This window comes from Podarcis erhardii (assembly GCF_964252035.2).
Source record: "Podarcis erhardii genome assembly, chromosome: 15".
In the NCBI taxonomy this organism is placed as follows: domain Eukaryota; kingdom Metazoa; phylum Chordata; class Lepidosauria; order Squamata; family Lacertidae; genus Podarcis; species Podarcis erhardii.
Window position 1 is genome coordinate 13,273,679 of NC_138505.1, and position 21,892 is coordinate 13,295,570.

Sequence of the window (21,892 nt, forward strand, 5' to 3'; positions counted from 1 at the left end):
CTTGAGTGCATTTTGAACATTCTCTGGGCAATATGCACATTCTCTGGTCAGTCTGCATAGTCACCCAGGAAACATGCCCATGATTTCTATCTCCAGTAGCATGCAATCTACCTACAATATACCCTCCCACTGATCATCCATGGTTCGAACCAGATTCCCACTTGCTAAACTACAGCAACTCTGCAACATCAAGAATTCCCAAATCTGGGTTTGCTCTTTTTTTCTACACCCAGTTTGCAGTGTGTGTCCTTCCAGAGGCCCTCTTTAAATATACATATAAATACACTGGCAGCTGCGTTGTGTCAGGTGAGGCCGTTTGCCCAGCCTCCCCAGGATTGTCTGACTTTGACTTCAGCAGAAAATGGCCTCTTCTATCACTTGTGGTCTCATCCTCTTAGGAACTGAACCTGGGACCTTCTGCATGCAAATCAGGTACTCTGCACTGGGCTCCAGGAGTAACACATCATTTTGCATTTTAATTCCTGTTCAGTTCTCTCTGTGCCACAACTTACGTAGCCAAAACAGCAGCATCTTCCACAAAAGTGGGGCTTTTATTATTATTTGCTTGCTAGGGCTGATGGGAGTTGCAGCTCAATAACATAGTTCAAGCATATGAAGCCAAGGCAGCTGCCAAGATCCAAGTGTCACGCAGAAGAAAGGCAAATAGTGCTCCCCGGGTGAGAACATCATTGCCCTTGCACAATGAAGCAGCAAGGCATTGCTTCATCAAGAGCTGGATTTAGGGGAGAGTGACCGGTTTGGTTGCACTGGGTGCAGAGGCTCGGGTGCATTGGTGGGGATGCTGCAAGTATCATTTACAATGGGGCACAAGAGGCGGAGGGGTGCCAAATTTGGGTGTTGTACAGGGTGGCACTGTGGGTTAAACCACAGAGCCTAGGACTTGCTGATCAGAAGGTCGGCGGTTCAAATCCCTGCGACGGGGTGAGCTCCCGTTGCTCAGTCCCTGCTCCTGCCCACCTAGGAGTTCGAAAGCATGCCAAAGTGCAAGTAGATAAATAGGTACTGTTCCGGCGGGAAGGTAAACGGTGTTTCTCTGCGCTGCTCTGGTTCGCCAGAAGTGGCTTAGTCATGCTGGCCACATGACCCGGAAGCTGTACGCCCGCTCCGTCAGCCAATAAAGCAAGATGAGCGCCGCAACCCCAGAGTCCTCCACGACTGGATCTAATGGTCAGGGGTCCCTTTACCTTTACCTTTTACAGGGGGCCAAGGTCCTCCAATGCTTCATCGCTGCTCCAGTACACCACTGTTCACATCCAAAGGGGAGCACTTACTTTCTGGAGTGGCAAAGAGCCTTAGGATCTTTGCCAGCCTTTGTCCTGATTTGCTTGTGCAAACGTCTCGTGGTAGTTAGACAAAGGACCCTTCCAGGCTGGTGGTTTATTCTGCAGGTGTGTCCTGCAACATTTCATTGGTGCAATAATAGTGCGCCACTGGCAGGATTTATGCCGGATTGTCCATGCATCATTTTGCTTTATTAGTTGTTTGTGATGTTTCCGCAGTGTTACTGCATTACTGCCATCTGGAAGTGCCCTGATACCACCATGAACATAAACCATGGTGAATGCACATTAACCAGGAGGTCTGCAGGGCGCTGTGGATGATCTTCATTGGGCATTCATTCTGATTTGTTTATGGGGCTGTTATACTGCAATGTGCATTCATCCTCATTTGCTTGAGGCTGTTTACATGTCTCCCATTATCTCCCATTATCTCGTTCATACAATACTTCTCAGTTCATTTCCTTGTCACTTTCCAAACCACAAAAGTCTTTTTTTTAAAAATGGATTTGTTGTGGTAGGGCAACACAACTTTTCTTATTCCACCAGGCCTATGCAGGCAATTAAGAACACATCATTCCGCAATGGTTAATTGATGCCATTAAACCCCCCCCCGACTTTTTATGGTTTTGTTGTGCAGTTTTATGGTTTTATTGCTGTGAATGATACAGCAGTAAATAACTAATAAATAGTTATAAATAACTAATAAATAGTAAATAAATGTGCAAACCTATATTTCAAGTATACGCACGCAAATCCCTCCTGCAAAATACAGCCTAGAGCAGCCTTCCTCTCAGTTGGTTAGTGTAGTGCTGATAATGTCAAGGTTTCAGGTTTGATCCCTGTAAGGGACAGCTGCATTGCAGAGGGTTGGACTAGAATAATCCTTAGAGTCCCTTCCAACTTTGATTCTATGATTCCTCAACCTTAGGATGCCATACACCCAGTATTTCCCGGACAAAACCCTTGCAACCGGTTGGTGTCCGGAAAAATCCGGACGTGTGACAGGCAGTTTCGGCACTGTTGCTGGGGCCGGTTTTCTTTAAGAATAGCTCAACAACCACCAACTTTCGTGTCCAGATCTTCCTTCACTCCTTGAAATACGGCAACCCTACTTGGATTCCCATGTGCCATTGGACTACCACTCCCATCATCCATAGCCAACTGAGGCAGCAATCAGGGATGATGGGGATGGTAGTCCAAAACCTGGGAACCCAAGGTTGAGAGAGGCTCCTTTAAACTTGAATTAAGCCACGAAATTAACATGATGCAGACAAACTTTCCTCCAGCAGGGGGCGGCAACCCCAGGCCTTAATCCCCCGCTTCCCCCTCCCCTTTTGCTCTTCCCCAGATGACAGAAGGAGGAGACAGAGCTAGCATGACGTCACTGTTTGTTATTTGCAGCCTTCCTGGTTCTGCTCTTCTCTCCGCCCAGGACATTCTCAGCTGTTGCAGGACTGCCACCCGGCTAAAGGTTAGTTTTGCGTCTCTCTTTCTAGAATCTGACCACCGATCCTCTCTAGTTGAGGATTGGAGAACTCTGTAGCCGTCGAGGGGCTGTTGGACTCCAACTCCCATCAGCCCCAGCCAGCATGACCAATGGTCAGAGAGGGTGGGAATTGCAGTCCAGCACCGCCTGGTGGGCCGTATCTCCACTCTCTCTCTCTGATTTAGCTCAGTTTAGCTAATTTAGACTGGTAGTAGTAGCTACCCGGGGACTTCCTACCTAGAGGAGTCTTTCCCATCTCTGGAGATGTCGGGGATCGATGCTGCGTGCAAAGCACGTGCTTATTTTTTGAGGACCTGCCTTTCTACTTATTGGGGAAGTCACACAATTAAGATCTCCACTGTCTTCTGGATTATGCATTGTTATATATAAGGAAGGGCTGTCAATTTGGATGCTTTGTGCTGCAAAAAACCCTGGACTGTTGCCTTAGTCTTACCTCAGGACAGCAGCACTCTTGACTTGCTCCTAGCAGGAATGCATGAAGTCCCTTCCTCCTTTATTTGCTGTTCCAAGTTTCAGCACCATTTTTAAAAAAAGTGAGGTGGTAGACGACAGAAATGGGAAAGCGCATTTCTGCAGGGTGGTAGTAGAATAAGTGGTTTTGGTGTGTCCTAGACAGTGAAATAACCATATATGTTACAGGGAGGTTTGCAAAGTGTGGATTGCATCCCTCTTATAATTTAGGAAAGCTGCCTTATGTAGAGATAGGCCATTGGGCTATCTGGCTCAGTCCAGTCATTATACTGACCTGCAGCAGCTCTCCAGGATTTTAGATAGGGAACATTTCTAGCCCTGCTTGGATAATTTGGAGGTTGAATGTGGAACCTTCTGCATGCAAGGCTCTACTCCTGCACCAGGGCCCTTCCCTATTTCAGCTCTATGATTCTCCATTTTCACTTTATAGAATCATAGAATATTAGAGTTGAAAGGGACCACAGGGGTCATCTATAGCCCAACCCCCTTGCAAAGGATGGATTGTGGCTCTGATTCATGATTTTATGTGAAAACACTTTCCCTTTAAGTAACGTGATGGGCTGGGGAGTGAGCTAGCTAGCTATGTGAGATGCATGTGAACATTGGGCACATCTTTGACAAGGAGAGTGGTGTGATTGGCTCAGCTGATGTATGTACACACACACTACCTGAGAAGCTGTTGGATAGGACAGGGCAAAGACTTGCTCTCGGCTGCTGCTCTGTGCCTGCCTTGTATATTTCCACGTGGCTGGAATGTGTCCTCAAACTCTGATTATGCCTCTTGCTTGCCTGGAAGGCAGATAGAGAGGGTGTGTAGAAATTAGGCTACTGCACAAAGGTAGTATTTGCATTCACTGCTCCGCTCACTTTTGCCTCTGGCTTGTAAGGATGGGTGCTAGTCTGAACTTTGTACATGTCTTATTTCTATCGCTCATGGCATGAGTTTCGTATGTACTCCTCATGAACCACCTTTGATCCTGGTACAACAGTTTATCTCAAATGTGACCTGGAAAGAACGCTTAGCATCCTGACCCTGATAGCTGCATAAAAGATCAAAGCACTAATCCTTTGCCAGAAATATATCGTGTGCAAGCAGGAATGAGGTTTCACACAGACAATGGAGATATCTTCAAGGTAAATTTGTGGTTCAGGAACTGAAAAGATAAATATGTGGCCCTCCCAAAATTAATGCGGTGTCCTCTTCACTTCAAACATAAATTACAAAACAGAATACGAAATGCACTAGAAGGAATGAACAAGAAGTTATGGGGTGTTATGGAAGAGGTAGTACAGTGGTACCTTTGGTTGCGAACGGGATCCGTTCCGGAGGCCCGTTTGCAACCTGAATAGAATGCAACCTGCTTCTGCACGTGCGCTGGTTGCGATTTGCCACTTCTGCGCATGTGCGTGATGTCATTTTGTGCGTCTGCGCATGCGTGAGTGACGAAACCCAGAAGTAACCCATTCTGTTACTTCCGGGTCGCCGCAGGATGCAACCTGAAAACGCTCAACCTGAAGCAAACGTAATGAGGTATGACTGTACCTCTGGCGGGAGACACGTCTTACTCCTTCTAGGGTAGTTTGTCCACCTTTTGTCCTTATCCTGAACTCATCTCTCACCTGTGGCTCCCTGAAGCTGTCACCATGCGACAGCAGCCACACTACTGGAAAATGGCTTTCACTGGCCAGCTAAACCAGATGAGGGTAGCTGATGGGACTCAAATCCTCCGTGAGTCAGGGACTTGCCCTGCAGGCGAAGACAGGCTCTGATGGATTGAGCAGATTAGATTGATAGTGGGTCTAATGGTCATGAAGGTAATTTCTGCACTTTCTTGAGAGCAGAGGTTCCCAAACTTTTTTTGGCCATGCCCCATCTAAGCATCTCTAAAATCCTGGTGCCTCCGCGCCCCCTGACATATAATTCTTATTATTCAAAAAGTGAACTCGTATTCACATGGAGGAAGCCTAAAAGGCCATTCACTGTTAATAACTCATTCTTGAATTGCCATCCTTAAAAATCAAATTGCCCCCTGTGGGGCATGTGCCCAACTTTGGGAACCACGGCTTTAGAGGGAAGTGAGGAGCAGATGGGACTCATCAACCTGGGAATGTAGCCTATCTAGGAGAAGGAAGACTCTGATCCCAAACCTCCTCTGCCCTGTGGGATATATTTGGGAAGAGAAAGGGCTAAGGAGTAAACCCTACAAAAATTCAGAGTGGAGTCTCTAAGATGGTTGGATAGCACCTCCTTCCCACAACTCCTGCAGCCCAGCCGGTGCCAGATGTATTGCTCTGCTTTCCTTTGGACCACATCAGTGAAGCTGAGGGCGTGTGTGTGTCATCATCTGCACAGCCCAGGACCCCACTACACACTGCCCAGCTTTGCTCCCCTGGGGAAGTCACTTCAGCACTGCTACCACAGTGGTTTGACTTCATCCCCGGAGGCACACTCCATTCTCCCTAGAGACAGATGGGTGCCAACAACAGTCCAATCGGAGATATAGGCCACACGATTCGATTAGACCAATGGGATAAATTATGGAAATATGATATCAAATTCACAGCCTGCGTCACAATCAGAGAAAATATAATGAAAATGATAGATCAATGGTACTTAACCCCGGTCAAATTGGCAAAAATTTATAAATCAAAATCTAATTTGTGCTGGAGATGCAAAACAGAGATAGGAACCATGTATCATATGTGGTGGGAATATGTGTATATTAAACAATTTTGGAGTGACATTCAAGAGGAACTTTAAAAAAATGCTTAAAATATCATGTAAAAAGAAACCAGAGGCGTACCTATTGGGAATTATATCGACTTGTAGCCTTTTTAATCCATAGGTAGGAAAATTGGTTGCACCCGAGCAGAGACAAAAGGAGCCAAACGACACCAAGGGGTTAATCCAGAGAAAGAGCGTTTTATTCTGCCATGGGGAGGGGGGGCAGAGGCACCTGTGTGATTCAGTTCACAAAAAACAGGCCGCAGCAAAAAGCATTTTACATCAGGTTTTTATCCTGTTCCCCAAACCCCCTCCTTCCCTCTCCCCCTTCGCAGATTTTACATGGAAATGTTGCTTTTCGTTCTCTGGCTCTGCTCCCGGAAGTATGTTGCAAATCAACGTACCAGGACAAGGTTATCTTGGATCTGGGAAGCGAAAAGCTTTAGTGTTCTCAGCTCTAGGTTTGTTACAGTGTTTTCGTTACAGAAGAGGAATGCTTAGCTCGTGCTTTTTGTCTTAGAGGAAAATGCAGTTTTAAAATGCGTACGCTGAGGCCTGGCTGGGGGGAATTCACAAAGAGGTTTTTTTAGGGCTTTCTGCGGTAACCCTAACTGTACCCCTTCAGACTGACATTCCTGCCGCTAGGAAAAAACTTTTCTTATATGCAACCGCTGCGGACAGAATGATTATAGCAAAAAATTGGAAGGGGGAAAAAACTCCCTTAATAAGAGAATGGCAAATAAGATTTTGTGAATATATAGAACCAGCAAGATTTACAGCAGTGGTAAGGGGCCAATCTGACCAAAAACTGATAGAGGAGTGGACTTGTGTGAAGGAATACATCGAAAAACATTGTTCTGGTATTAATATATCAATATGCAATGAATGAAACTTATAGAGTAAAAAATAAAGAAGAAATGGGTATAAGATGAGATAGTCAAAAATAATATTGATAACACAGCGAAAAGAAGAAAAGAAACAAAGGAAGCCACATATAGGTGGAGGAAAGTCAAAATTTATGTCTGTAAGTTTAGTTTGTATGTTTGTTTTCTTTTTTTTTGTTGAGAGGTATATGTATAATAAGTTTGTTTAGTGTTCTGGTTTGTGTTTGTAAGTATTGCATTTATCAATAAAAGCTAAAAACTACAACAACAACAACAGTCCAATCAGGAGCCCCTGGCAAAATGGAGTCACTATTGCTACTACCAGGCCCGTTGCCGGTGGTTACCAGGCTGTCATAATTCTTCAGGCCCTCAATGAGCACCTCCAGCTGTGCTGGGGAAAAAACCAATCAGACCAGTGACATGTCTGAAATTTTTTTGAGGATCTGTGACAGGGCCCCTTGCCACAAGGCCACCCAGAAGCCAAAGACCCTGATGGCTCGAGAAGGGGGCACCGCAGAAGCCATGACCCCAGCCCCACTCCAGCCTCTGCTCCGTGAGAACAGTGTGCTTCTGCTGACACCTCCAACCCAAAATTCAGCGAAAGCGGGACCTGAGAGAATGACAAAAGTCCTGAAGGAACCTTCAGTGTTGAGTCGGAAAGAATACCCACTGAAAAAGGAAACTGCTGCCTCCACTCGGAAGGGTCTGAACCTAGTATGGAAGAGAGTGTGCTGTGGGGATGAATCAGAGAGGGGCCGAGTGATACGTCCGGAAAATAATGTGATGGGGAAAGCCAACCGTCCCTGGGGGACCATCCCCAAAGGCTTTGGGGGTTGTGTCCCCCAACCTCCTTGCTCTTGCGATAAGCAACTGGCAAGAATGTCTAAAAGCCTGGTGGCAAAGCCAGGGGGCCTACTTCATGCACCCCATATGCAAGCCAAAGGAGACCAAGTGGGGGTGCCCACCAAGGGCCCCCCTGGCACATTCAGGACAGGAGTTATAGGGTTGAGAAGAAGCAAAAAGCCGCCTCGCCAGACCTCCTTCTTCAAAGGTAGGGTGGCCCAACACCAGCCTGTCTGGATCATAGTTAGCAATGACACAGGGAGCAAGTGCTTATGCAACAGGTAGCTCTAGCAATCAAGCCCAGCTGCGAAACAGGCTTTAAAATGCTACAAGTCAGAACGAAGGTAAATGAAACCTTTCTAGAGCAGTCACCTTCAGTCCGTCCAGACCCATGTTGGATTCCCAACACAGGAACCTGGGACGTTTACATTTTCACTGTTCACCGCATATCACACACTGAGGTGTTGGCATACTGTCCGTCCTGTCCCCCCATACAAGTGAGCCAGTATTTCATGTATTGTTGGTTAAACATTTAAACCCTGTTCATAGTTATGTCCTCGCTTTGATTTCCAGTGGTTTTCTCCTCAGTGAAGCTTGTGGTTGTGCAAGACAGCAAGTCATCATTCCTATTCGTGAATGCATTTTGTTACCCCGCCAAAAGTCCTATCATTTCCTTTCTTTCTCTATCACCTGCTGCTGCTGCTGCCTTTTTCTTTCCTTGCCTTCCTGCACTTTTTGTCCCCCACCCTATTTTGCCTTTGTGTTCCTCTCTCATCTTCTGCCTTTTTGCCTCCTCAGCCATTCATCTCCTGTCACTTCCATGTGTGTCACCTGCTTTCACAATCCTTTCTGTCACCAGCTGTCTATCTACCTGTTGCCTCTTCCCTGCCACCCCTTCTTCTGGCACATTCTCTTTACCTTCTCAAACATTTCTACTCTTTTTCTAACCTCCTGCTTCCTTTTCACCTGCTGCTATTGCCTTTCCGTCTCGTTTTCATTTTCCCTTTTTGACTCTGCTTGCTTTCTTCCACCTTGCGCTGCCTTCCCTCACACTTTAATTCACACCTCTCTGCTCCTGCACCCTCCTGATGTCAACTTGTCTGAAATAAAAAAAGAAAGAAAACTGAACAGGATTTCTGGGAAAGATTCATCGCTCTCAGAACCTAACATTGGCAGCGACTGATCCCTGTTGCACCTTTGAAGTTTGAAGAAAATGCTCAGATTCTCCCACACTGAAGTAGCGTATAGCTGTAGGTTTTTTTTAAATTAAAAAGTCCCCTTTTAGTTTGCCATTTTACAATTCTTTTTTTTTAAAAGGCAATTAAATAAAAGTTATTTTCATTCTAAATCAACACTGAAATATTAAAGCTGAAATTCTATGCATACTGACTTGAGAGTAAAGCCCCGCCCATAGTTCAGCCTTGGGAAACTTGCTCCCAAAAAAGAATACAAAAGATCAGGCTGCAGAATTGCCACAATCCTACCAGGGCACATGTTTACCGAGAAGTAAATGAAAAAAAGAGAATCCCTCCCATGGTTGAAGCTAAAAATCCCCCTCCTCATTAAACCTCAGGGAATCCAGTCCTGCAACTACGGCAATGGAAACCCTATATACCCTGCCCTTTAAGAAACCTACCAAACCTTAGGTAGGTTTGAGGGCCTACCTAAGAAATCAAAGTGAATCTATCTTCTCCAAAAAGCTCCAAAAAGCAGATCAGGAGCATTAAGAAGTAACTTGTCTGATTTGATTTCACAGGGACTGCCTTAGCTGTTGCACATGGAAACATGGATGTCAAAAGGAAGAGCAACCACAAATTTTCCAGGCCGCCATCTCCCAATCTGGTAAGGCACACTGAGCTTACTTATTTCACAGCACCCTGAGCTCCCTCCTTTGTACCCAAGAGTGACACTACGCTGAGCACCCCAGGGCACTGTGGCAAATAAAAATGGATTAGCGCTGCTGCCATTATTGCCAGGCAGACCTGAAGAGGCCTGTCAATGTAATAGGACCTCCCAGAAGATGGCACTTTGCCCAGAGTCCCCTCAAACAAGGAGCTGGCGCTGCATTGGTTTATTTTAAACATTTATTTGATTTCTGGTTTTCCTCCAAGGAGCTCAGGAGGGCATATATATTGATCTTCCTTCACTTTTATTCTTGTAGTAACTCTTTCAGGTAGGGCTGGCTGAGTGTGAGACTGGTAATATCGTCTTAAGTTTCAGTGGATGAAAGTTTTCAGCAGATGTGTAAAGGTTAACAGGAAAGACGCCTGCTTAATCTCCCCTGAGGCTCCTCCTGCTCCTTCTGTTGAGCTGTTTGTTGTCTGCTTCTCAGCCCTGCCCTGCCTGGCACAGCGGACTTTTCCTTTTCCTTTTCAAAAAAGGATCCTGTTGTCATCATGGGTGATATCTGCCGTGAGCAATTAGGAATTTGGAGATAGCCCCTTATTGGACTGTACAGTTATTTTGACGTGGCAGAGTCTGCTGTTTTTCCGCTAGTGGCAGAGTTTCCTGTCCCTGCTTGTTCCCAGCTGTTTGTTAAGTCCTGGGCAGCAGTCAGAATCCTTCCTGCTTTAGCTCTAGTCAACTTTCCAGCCCTTTGCTCCTGGTTTTTTTTGCAAAGCTCCTACCCTGGTGACAAGGAGGAAGCGGCAGTCCTGGTGATCATGGCAATGCACAGTAGGGTGCCAGAATTTGATCTGGTAAGTGAGCTGTGTTGGGGGGGGGCACTGGATCATCATTTTAAGGTAACAAAGTGTGGCGCAGAAGTGATCTGTTGCTTTGGCTGATTTTGGAGAGAACAGTGGTGTAGTTCGGTGATTTTGGGTTCTGGACTTAATGGTGCTTAGAGCAACCCCTTCCTCCCACCTTTTCCCAGTGATAAAGTGCATGACCTTTGAAATGTGGGAAGCCATCCCTGTGTTATACAAAAAATGAGGGCTTGACTTTTACAGCCCAACTCCCCATCGAGAGATCCAGTATCCCTTAAGTCTGAGAAAAATGAGTGTAGGCAGGAAGCAGTTGAGGAAAGCAAGGAAAATCTTTATTTTCTCTTGTAATGAGAGTCCCCTACCCACCTTGCAAGGGGGTGAGGGGACCCAGAACAAAGGTGTGTGACAACTTTTACAGACTTTAGAAATTGCCCAGCCCCTTAGCCAAAGACCACTCAAGCATCACAAACTTAAATTTGAGAGCATGACTTGTCTCTTGTGAGTCAAGGTACCTGACAATACCTGTTAGCTGCTTCTCCTGGCCCAATGAATCCATTGTCACAGATCTTCCCTGATTTATACACAGAAGATGCCCTTTTTGACAGGTCTGCTCTGCTTTTAATAGACACTTGCCAGACCGGTTCTGCCTGTGCTCTGGCTCTGGTTGCGGATTCTGCTGTGTCCTCTGAACACCTGCCCTCCTTCCTTCTCTGTGGGCCCAGCACATCATAGGATCATGGAGTTGGAAGGGGAACCCCAGGGTCATCTAGTCCAACCCCCTGCAATGCATCGTGCAGTGCGCAAGGGGGAGCCGGTCTAACCTTGCCTACGACCAGCCCAGGGACATGGTGCATGCAGGCATTCCTTCGCTGGCCAGGAGGAGAAGGAGGCTCTGACCCAGCCCCGAAGGCCTGGCTTGCCACCCCCCCCAGCTCTGGAAGGTGGCAGGAGCTCAGCCATACGGCATCGATGAGAGAGCTTGTCGTGGGGGTGCCTGGTTGCACCCCTTCAGAATTTTGCACCCAGGGCAGTCGCCCCTGTGATCCTCCCCCATGCTACACCACTGCTTGGGAGTAAAATACTTTGACCCTGTCGTGATGTTTGTGTTGGTGTGTGCCTGTCTCTGTGGCCTCTGACTAACCTGTGAAAGGTTAAAACAAAACAAATTCCTTCCAGTAGCACCTTAAAGACCAACTAAGTCAGTTCTTGGTATGAGCTTTCGTGTGCATGCACACTTCTTCAGATACGCAGTGAAAGGTTAGTTTCTCTTTCCATTTTGGGACCTTGCAGCTGTGAAAGGTTAGTTTCTCTTTCCATTTTGGGACCTTGCAGCCAAAGCTGTGCAGCGTAGCTCTTCAGGACTTAGTAGCCAATGATAGTCCTAGCAGAGTAGACCTAAATTAGTTATGAACATTAGTTTCAGTGGGTCTGCTCTTATTTATTTATGCATTTATATCTCACTTTTTTCCTGAGGAGCTCAAGGTGACGTCCTCATTTAATCCCCGCAGCAACCCTGTGAAGTAGGTTAGCCTAAGAGAGGCATTGACTGGCCCAAGGTCACGCAGTGAGCGTCATGGCCAAGTGGGGATTTGAACCCTGGTCTCCCAGGTCCCAGTCGGACACTCTAACCACTGCTCCACTCTGGCTCTCAGTAGGACTAGAGTAGGACTCCTGAGTAAGGTTAGAATTGGACACAAATGATGATGGGAGTTGTAGTCAAAAACTACAACATCAGGTTAGCAGAGTGGACTATGGTCACTACACAGGAGATTAGCTTTGTAGATTGGATCTTTTAATAGTGCAGGTAGCATCCTTTGTGGACGAAATTTGTTGATGTTCCCTTCCTGAGTATAGGAATCTGGAAAGGAGCCTCTTAGGGGGAAAGCACTTTCAGTTTTACTTTTTTACTCTGACTGATAGTGACTTGCATCCCTGCAGGATTCAGGAGAAGCCCTGCCTGGGTTCTAATAAAGTTTTCAGCTGTTTGTTTACTGAATATTTGTGGAATAAGGACAATAGCCGGGACTCTGTGTGTGGTTTCAAAGTGTTGTACCGAAGGAACCCAAATTCTGAATCTCATGCAGCTCAGAATGGGGTTGTATCCAACATACAGTACCCTCCAACATTTCTCAGATTAAAATAGGGACGTCCCATTCCATAATGATAATTTTACTATTTATACCCCATACATCTTATTGCGTTGCCCAAGCACTCTGGGCAGCTTCCAACATATATAAAAACATAATAAAACATTAAACAAACTTCCCTATACAGGATTGCCTTCAGACAGCTCAGGGGTTGGATAACTCCATACCCTTCAACATATCTCCAATACATTCTAACGAAAAGCGGGACATTCTGTGGTCAAATCAGAAAATGGGACGGCTTCTCTAAACGAGGGATGTCTCTAGAAAATAGGGACACTTGGAGGGTCTGTATCCATTATTAGTTCTACTCAGAATTGGAATTAATGGGCACAACTTACTTAGCTCCGTTTATTTCAATGGGTCTGTTCTGAGTAGTTGGAAAGAGCCCATGCATTTAAAATATATATATATATGCATGTACCTTTGCTTATTTACCACAGTTATACTCTTCTTAGTTATGGAACAAGCAGCTATACAGAGGCCCCCACTGAATTTCTGATGATAACAGCTGTTTGACAGCAGAACGGACTCCCTCAGAAGGTTGTGGACTCTCCTTCCTTGGAGGTTTTCAAGCAGAGGTTGGATGGCCATCTGTCACGAATGCTTTAGTTGAGATTCCTGCATTGCAGGGGGTTGGACTAGATCAGTGTTTCCCAACCTTTGGTCTCCAGCTGTTTTTGGACTACAACTCCCATCATCCCTAGCTAGCAAGACCAGTGGTCAGGGATGATGGGAACTGTACTCCAAAAACAGCTGGCGACCAAAGGTTGGGAAACACTGGACTAGATGACTCTTGGGGTCCCTTCCAGCTCTACAATTCTATGAATTAATTAAAGTCTTATTAAGCCAACCTTGTGGCTTCTGATATTTCAGGACTCATGTGCTTTCAAGTATTTACTGAAATCATAAGGGCTAGAAAGTTGCTCTTAAAAGAAAAGTGAAAGCCAGAATTAAGAACATAATGTGTGTGTGTGTGTGTGTGTGTGTGCGCGCGCATGTGTGTGTGTGTGTGTGTGTGTGTGCGTCCGTGCATAACTTGTATCAAGGTGTAACTGTCAGAAATATAGATAGATACATAGGTAATTTGTTCCATACAAACTGTAGACTGTTGCAAACAAAGCTGTACAAATTTTCAAATAAAAGAAGGCAGCTGTGCAGAAAGTTAGAAAACCCCCCAAAAACCTTAAAAAAAAATCAGCAGGAAATGAATGAGCTTGTATCCAATCTACAATTGATTGCAGAAGCATGTAAAAAATGTTGCCTGCATCTAAGATAAATCTAGTGCATTCCAATAATGCCCTCCTATGGATAGGCTGGGAAATAATCAATGATTTGAAAGTTTGAAAAATAGCCTCCAGAAACTGATGGAGCAACTTAACTGTGCTACATTTATTGAGCTTCCTCTAAAATAAATGGAACATACTTTCCACTGCGCGCTCTCAAGCAGAATTGGGAACTGAAATAAATATTCTATATTTCTGTCCTCGGCCATCAATGCTTGCATATTATTATTACATACCCTGCCAAAAGCCCCAACAAGAGTGCTCAGAGGTGCGCACAATGCGAAGACGTTAGAATAATGCAGGCATAAACACAATACAGATAAAAGCAGGTTTTTTTAAAAAAAACCAACAACACACACACCAAAGAATTGCTTACAATGGGATGATAGAATTAGAACGGCAGCAGAAACAATAGGATTCCAGCTGGCCTCCATCAGACCCAGAAACAGTCTGTGCCCTCTTTCATAGGGCTGCGTTTGTGACTGCTCTGGAATGCCCCTGCGATGCTCTGAGCTTTCCCATGACTCGCTGGCTCTGACTTTTGCTTTGTTTGTGGGCTCTGTGTGCCTTTTCTTTCAAACTTCCCTTAGCAGGGGCGTTGCTAGGCATTTGAACGATTTGGAGCACGGGAGCCCATAGCAACAAGTTTGCCTAAGGTGTGCATTTGCAGGTAATACCTAGAGCAGCAGTGGCTGGTGTCCATGGAGAGCAGTAAGGCAGTAGGCAAAGAGGCTAGCAGGAAATGTGGCTGGGGACAGCTGGAGCCAGAACCAGGGCTGGGCGATACAGTCATACCTCATGTTACGTTTGCTTCATGTTACGTTTTTTCAGGTTACATCCTGCGGCAACCCGGAAGTACCGGAAAGGGTTACTTCCTGGTGTCGCCGCTCACACATGCACATAAGTGCCAAATTACGGTGCTTCAGGATGCGCTCTTTTCATGTTGCGAATGGGCCTCTGGAATGGATCCCGTTCGCAACCAGAGGTACCACTGTATCTGGTTTTCAGCATCGTGATATATCACCCGCTAAACATCACCATACACCGATGAATCACAATGTCTGAAATAAGGATGGAGCCGTGTGGATGCATTGGATGGTTTCATGGTTTTCCCCGCATCATAATTTTTGCATAGCAACCACACATAATGATTTGTGATGCATTGCCATGTCAAAAATTATGAAACCAGTATCGCAATATGTACTTGGAACTGGTTTTGGATGATATCTCGATATATCGCCCAGCCCTAGCCAAAACCAATAACAGGCAGACCCAGCTAATTCTAATGTTGTCCCCGTCCTCATCCTCCCAAGTGAGTTCTGCAAGGGTAGCATGAAATGACAGGGGAAACTTGTTGGGTTGAAATAAACGACAGACGAATGACAAGTGTCATATGGGAGGCATCTCTCGAGCATGTCTCGGGGAGTCCCTTTTATTGAATATTACAGCATTGCCACATATGTGCTTGTTGCTGATTGGTTAACACAAATACAATGCAAGGGTTGCATATAGGCATTAATCATCAATAGATTAAATGTTGGGAAAGGGAACACAGAATTGCACAGGTAAGAAAACCTCCTTATTAAACTATTACTAGTGATTGATATAGCAAGAATTAAAAGAACATAACTATCGCATTCCGTAGATGTGGTTAACCATGCATTGAGAACAGGTCAGGGTACGATGTTTCATGAACTCAATGTGAACTAAACATTCTAGGGTGGGTGAGGAAGGAACGCTTCAGCTTAGAGCGGTTTGCCAGAGTCATGTGCAGAAGCAAAACTTCCCATCAGAAACTGGTAGGCAGTGGTGGTGGTCCTGGCCAAGGGCAGACTAAGGTTGGTGGAACTCTGTGCAATTCACTCTAATGGACCCACCCCACGTGGTATAGGTACAAATTTATGATTTACATGTCATAGAAAGCAGGCCAACTAATTTCCAACCCAAATCACTCCTGATACATCCTTCTCTTTCATTTCCACTCCAGGCCAGATCGTCCAGAATTCAATTAAGGCTGCCTCCCGCAGTGCCCCCGTTTCCTATTTTCTTTCTTCCCGTTTCCATACATGTTGCTGCCGAGTGTGGCTGACTAACACTTTCCCCTTGTCTCCTCTTCTTACAGGATGACTTGGAGCTTGGGGACTTGATTGAAATATTCCGCTTTGGATACCAGCACTGGGCCATCTACGTGGGGAACGGCTTTGTGATTCATCTGGCTCCACCATGTAAGGAATCGTAAGATTAAGATGGCCAAGTGACCGGGTGGTGCTGTGGGTGGAGGAGGTGGTCTTCCCCTGTGCATCTTAAATGCAGCTTGATTCCTGTGTTGCAGGGGATTTTGGAGTAGATGACCCTTGGGGGGGGGGTCTCTTCCAACTCTACAGTTCTGTGAAAATGCTAGAGGTATGAAGCTTTTCACAGCGTGGAGAGCACCTTGCTCATCTTTGCTAGTCAAACTGCAGTTAAAGGCACTGAATCAGGGGCCAGCAAGAACGATGGCAACCCTAGCCTCCATAGGCCTAGGGGAAGGTTTTCAGCATTTTATTTTATTACAGGGTATGTCAATAATAATAATAATAATAATTAATAATTTATACCCCGCCCATCTGGCTGGGTTTCCCCAGCCACTTTGGGCAGCTCCCAACAGAATATTAAAAACGCGATAAAACATCAAACATTAAAAACTTCCCTAAACAGGGTTGCCTTCGGATGTCTTCTACAAGTCAGATAGTTGTTTATTTCCTTGACATATGATGGGAGGGCGTTCCATAGGGTGGGCGCCACTACTGAGAAGGCCCTCTGCCTGGCTGAAATTGGTGCTGCACCAAAAACGTATTCTGTGTCCCCACTACCACCTGAACATTCTCCGTCAGTGAATGACATTTGAAAATGATCGAAGGGGAGAGAAAATGCCAGTAAAACCCTAATGGGTGTGGTACGGAGCTCCATTTGCAGGTATCTCAATTTTGGGGTGAGGAGGAGGAGGAGTTTGGATTTGATATCCTGCTTTATCACTACCCGAAGGAGTCTCAAAGCGGCTCACAATCTCCTTTCCCTTCCTCCCCCACAAAAAACACTCTGTGAGGTGAGTGAGGCTAAGAGACTTCAGAGAAGTGTGACTAGCCCAAGGTCACCCAGCAGCTGCATGTGGAGGAGCGGGGAAGTGAACCCGGTTCACCAGATTACGAGTCCAGTGCTCTTAACCACTATACCACACTGGCTCTCAAGGTGTCCCAAGGGATACATCTACACCATATGTCTTAAAGCACACTGAATGCCCTTTGGAAGCACATGGCTTGCCCCTCAGAATTCATTTGTTAAGGGCTCTGTGAAGCGTTAACTACAGTTCCCAGGATTCTTTGGGGGGGAAGGAATCTGTGTGCTTTAAATGTATGAGCATTGAAGGGACAGGGTAAAAGGTTTTTGTAGCCAGCTTTCCCCCATCACGGCCTCTCTCTCTCTCCCTCCGCCCCAGCTGAATATGCAGGAGCAGGCTGCGCTAGCATTATGTCCACCCTAACTGACAAGGCGCTGGTGAAGAAGGAGCTGCTACGGGAGGTGGCAGGGAAGCACCGCTACCGGGTGAATAACAAGCACGACACAAAGTTCCCGCCACTGCCCAGGACCAAGATCGTCCAGCGGGCCGAGGAGATGGTGGGCCAAGAGCTACAGTACAAAGTCACCAGCGAAAACTGCGAACACTTCGTCACTGAGCTGCGCTATGGTGTGCCCAGGAGTGATCAGGTACTATTATTATTGTTTATTTACTCAATGGCATTTGTGCCCTGCTCTCAGAGCAGCTTGCAAAAAAGAAAAGAAAAGAAAGAAAAAACAGATCTAAGATGGCCCCTCCCTGCTCACGGTCTTCAAATAAAGACACGGCACACAAGGAAATAGGAAGGGGAGGAGGAGAAAGCAAGTTCATAATGCTAGAACTCAGGGCCACCCAACAGAATTTTTGAATATTTGGGGCAGACAAAAGGAAGTTATTCTTCACACAGCACATAATTAAATTATGGAATTGGCTCCCACGAGATGGAGTGAGGGTCACCAACTTGGAAAGCTTCCAAAGGATAGCATCCTGCGTGAAACAGGATGCTTGGCCTTTGGCCTGATCCTGTAGTAGCAGGGCTCTTATATTGTGCAGCATGAAGCCATTGGATGCATAAAAACCAGATAGTTTTGGAATAAAAATTGTCCAGACCCATAAGTATTAGTCAAAGCTTTACAAACCAGAACTTATTCAAAACAGGTACAAAAACACCAATGAGACATGCAGATAATTCCATAAAGCACATGCTTATCCAAGCATAGGTTCTTCTTCTTAAATATACCGGTATATAACACAGTTACTATCAGAGCAAAAATCAATGCTCTTTCTCTCCCATAGCCTGCATTAGCCTGCATCCAGCTCCTTGAGAGGCCCATTTATACACTGTTTGGCTCTCTGTTGCATCCAGAGAAGGACTAACGGGCAACTCCCTTCTAGATGGAGATTTGCAATAAATCACATGCTCTAAGATTAAACACTCGCGTTTAAGCTAGCAGAGAACAACAATAGTTCTAAACTCAGTCAGAGCTCAGAGAGAGCTTCAATGGAAATTTCCAATGTTAAACCCTTTCCACAATATACATACAGGCATTCTCCATTTCAGTGTGCAATTAAACATTTATACTTAACATCCTTCTGGTGGTCTTTGCTGACTTGGCTCCCCCTTTGATCCTGCAGGTCCGAGATGCCCTGGTAGGGGTTAGCATCGCAGGGCTGGGCTTGGCCGCCCTGGGACTCTTTGGTGCTGCCGTGGTCAAGAGGAAGAAACAACAGAACCAATAACAGAACCAATAACAGAGACTCTGAGATTTCCGTGCTCCCTTGGTTTTTTTCTTTTTCAGGTTTTGTGTTATTTGAACAATTACCTCTTTGGGGAAACAAACAAACAAACAAACAAACAAACAAGCAAGCAAGCAAGCAAGCAAAATAGTTGCTCCCATTTTGGGCCACAGCCTTGGACACCCTCTCCCGTTTCTTAACTCCTTGTTGAGAGTGACTTGCTTCTCTCTGAGTCCCAAGTCTAAAGCAATTCTTCACGGCCTCCCTGGAGCGGAAAATTGGAATGTCGGATGCTGCCTTTAGAGACCATTGGTCCATCTAGCTCCGCAGTACCCATGCAGATGGGCTGCATCTCTCCAGGGTTTCGGACTGGAAACTAGGGATGTAGGACGGCATCCCTTCCTGTATTTGTCAACTGCAGTGCTGTCTCTGTTCTGCCGCAGTTCTCCCTCTGCCCCAAACATCGTCATTCGTGCCATCTGCCGTGGCAAAACCACATAATTTGCATCATTTACATAATTAATTGTGTAAGTTACGTTGTCATTACGTTATCCCATTCCATTCATTTCAGTGCAAAGGAAACAAATGGAGGGGAATCCAAATGGAGGGGAACAGTGTGATCCATTGGGTATTGATTGCAGACTGAATGCAACAGCAAATGCCAATCATACTGATTTTCGTTCCGGACACGGAACGAATAAGCAAACACCGGCAATTTCTGCTTCTGCCTTCCGTTTTTGTTGGAATTCCCTGACATCCCTCCTGGATACATTTCCAGGCCTACCTGGAGATGCCTGGGATTGAACCTGAGACTTTCTACATGCCAAGCAGTTGCTCTACCACTGAGTTTCAACGGCCCTTCCCCAAAAGATGGCTGGGGGCTCTTCCTTTGGGGCATGAGCCTCCACAGGCTGTGTCCTGCTCCTGCTGTTCAATGGGCGGTGCCAGGGATTGGTACCAGTTTGGGAAGGGCAAAGCCTCTTCCCTTCTCCCCCTGCAAACAGCAACGGGGTGGTCAGGGGGAAGCGAGTTCTCTCGCTCTGCTGGACCCCTAGAGTCCCCACTTACCTGTGTAGTTTTTTCGGGGAGTCGCCTAGCCCTGGCATTTCTCCCCGGAGCCCTAGCAGCCCGAACCGTGTAGTCCTTTACTCCGACGACACGGAGCACGCCGCCATTCCCTCCGCAGCAGACTGGAAGTCTAAACAGAGGAGTTTTTAGTTGGTAGCTTAGGCCTGTAGCAGAAATGTAGCTAAACGTGAACCAGGAGGAGAGCATAGCTTAAACTGGCAGTGGTAGAGGTGATTTTCAGCACTCATTTCTTTTGTTTAACACTCCCTTTTGGGCTGAATTTCTGTATACCACTGCACGATAAAGCGCTCTGGATTTAGATGGGGGCGTGGTAAGGTGTAGGTTCTAAACAGCACACGTGGATTGTATCCAAATTTTACTTAGACTCATGGAAATGAATGGACCTAAGTTGGTCATGTCCATTAGTCTCGATTTTGTTCTGACTAATACAGTATTGGACACAACCCTGCCTATACAGAGCATAGCATGTATTTGCATATTTTGTTCTTATTCTGCATTTTAGTTTATTTATTTATTTTGAAAGATTCATAAATTGGATAAGGCAAGAACTCTCTAAGTGCTACATGTAATAAACTTCTAGATAGAACACAGCTAAAATCCACAAAGCTACCTTTAAAAAAACTAATATACATAAAATAATTATGATTAAAATTCTGAGGAAATCAGTAAGGTTGTTCAAACAAACATAGGTGAGATATATGTCTGGGTAGGCTTGCTGAAATAAAATTTGTTGTCAATAGGCATATAAAACAATTTAATGAGGGTGCCTGACTAATTTATTCCGTACTTTTTTTTTAGTGATTTGTGCTATCTGTGCTGGATTTGCTGGCAGTGGGAAAGGATAAGGAGCCTAATTCAGGATACCAAAGGCCTACTTCAAGGCTCTGGGCATCTTATTCAGCATCCACTCCAGCTTCCAAGCACACACACTTTCAAAGGATATATTCACAGTGATAAGGACTAGAAACTTGACTTTAAAAAATAGCTGAAAGGTGAGGTGCTCAGGGTCTGAGCCCAACACCATTTTTGTGTGTGTGTATGTTTGCTTCTCTAGCATCTCAGACATAGAAACTGCCCTGGCAACATCCCTGCAAAAATGAAGACCTTATAGCTGTAAGATGGATGTGGTGGCCAGCTTGATGATTTCCCCCCTCCTCAAGCCACTACTTTGGCTGAAATCCTTACCCTATGCCAGGCATGTCCAACAGGTAGATCGTGATCTACCAATAGATCACTGGACGTCTGTAGTAGATCACCAGTAGATCACTGCTCCCCACAAAGAAGCTAAAAAACTTTGGCTCCCCTAAGAAAAGCTCAACATCTTTGCCCTGCACCCCTAAAATGACCTGAACCACCAAAAACAGGGCTTTCCTTCCTAAAAAAAAGCTCAATGTCGCTTTCCTCTTCCCTAAAGAAGCTCAGCAACTTTTACATGAACCCCCAAAAGGGGGTAGATCACTGCCAGTTTTTAACTGTGAGTAGATCGTAGTCTCTTGGAAGCTGGCCACCCCTGCCCTATGCTATGTCTCTTTATCTCTCCTTATAACATGCAGTTTCTGATGCCCATTGAAAGTGGCCTGCCTAACATCTTTTTAGGGAATCTTCCAGGAGCTGCTATCAGTCAGTTTTATTGTGTAGCTCATGATAATATGTTAGTAAAATCACAATTGGGGTGGGGGCAACCTTTTTTCTCTGCCAAGGGCTGCATTTCCTTAGGGATAACCTGTCAGGGGCCACATACTGGCAGAGGGTGGAGCTGAAGCCAGAAACCAAAAATGGACATATCCAAGCTGGCTGCCTGGGAGAGAAATTACTTCTCCCAGTGGTCTGAATCAGTCGCTTGCAGAGGGCTTGTCTCCTTTCCTCCTTCCATTTCCCTGCCTCTTCCTCTCCCTTGGGACTCCTCCAGCTACATGAAATTCAGCTGAGAGTCACATAGGACTCTCTTGGCAGTGGAGTCTGCTCCATTTGGGCACATGAGGCACTGCCCCCCCAACCCCAGCCTGCCCTCACCCAGCCCTCACCTGTCTGCCTTCTTCCTGACAACCAATCCAGAAAGTTGCCCAACTCCTCCTTCTTAGTGTTGCCCCTTGTCGAACTCAG

The 21,892-nt window shown here is 45.8% G+C and overlaps 1 protein-coding gene across 3 annotated transcripts; it reads left to right on the forward strand.

The window, feature by feature from the left end:
* The first annotated feature begins 2,620 nt into the window (after positions 1-2,620).
* On the forward strand, positions 2,621-20,542 carry LOC309331002 (phospholipase A and acyltransferase 3-like). 3 transcript variants are annotated; one of them, XM_081842997.1, is made up of 5 exons: positions 2,621-2,772; positions 9,488-9,573; positions 15,992-16,094; positions 17,345-17,613; positions 18,599-20,542. In XM_081842997.1, exons 2-5 carry the CDS (start codon positions 9,517-9,519, stop codon positions 18,701-18,703), a joined length of 534 nt encoding a protein of 177 aa, XP_081699123.1. In that variant the 5' UTR covers positions 2,621-2,772; positions 9,488-9,516; the 3' UTR covers positions 18,704-20,542. The 3 variants fall into 3 exon arrangements, with proteins under 3 accessions (XP_081699123.1, XP_081699122.1, XP_081699124.1); XM_081842996.1 differs by lacking the exon at positions 2,621-2,772 and adding an exon at positions 7,246-7,939; XM_081842998.1 differs by lacking the exons at positions 2,621-2,772; positions 9,488-9,573 and adding an exon at positions 10,120-10,430.
* The last annotated feature ends 1,350 nt before the right edge of the window (positions 20,543-21,892 follow it).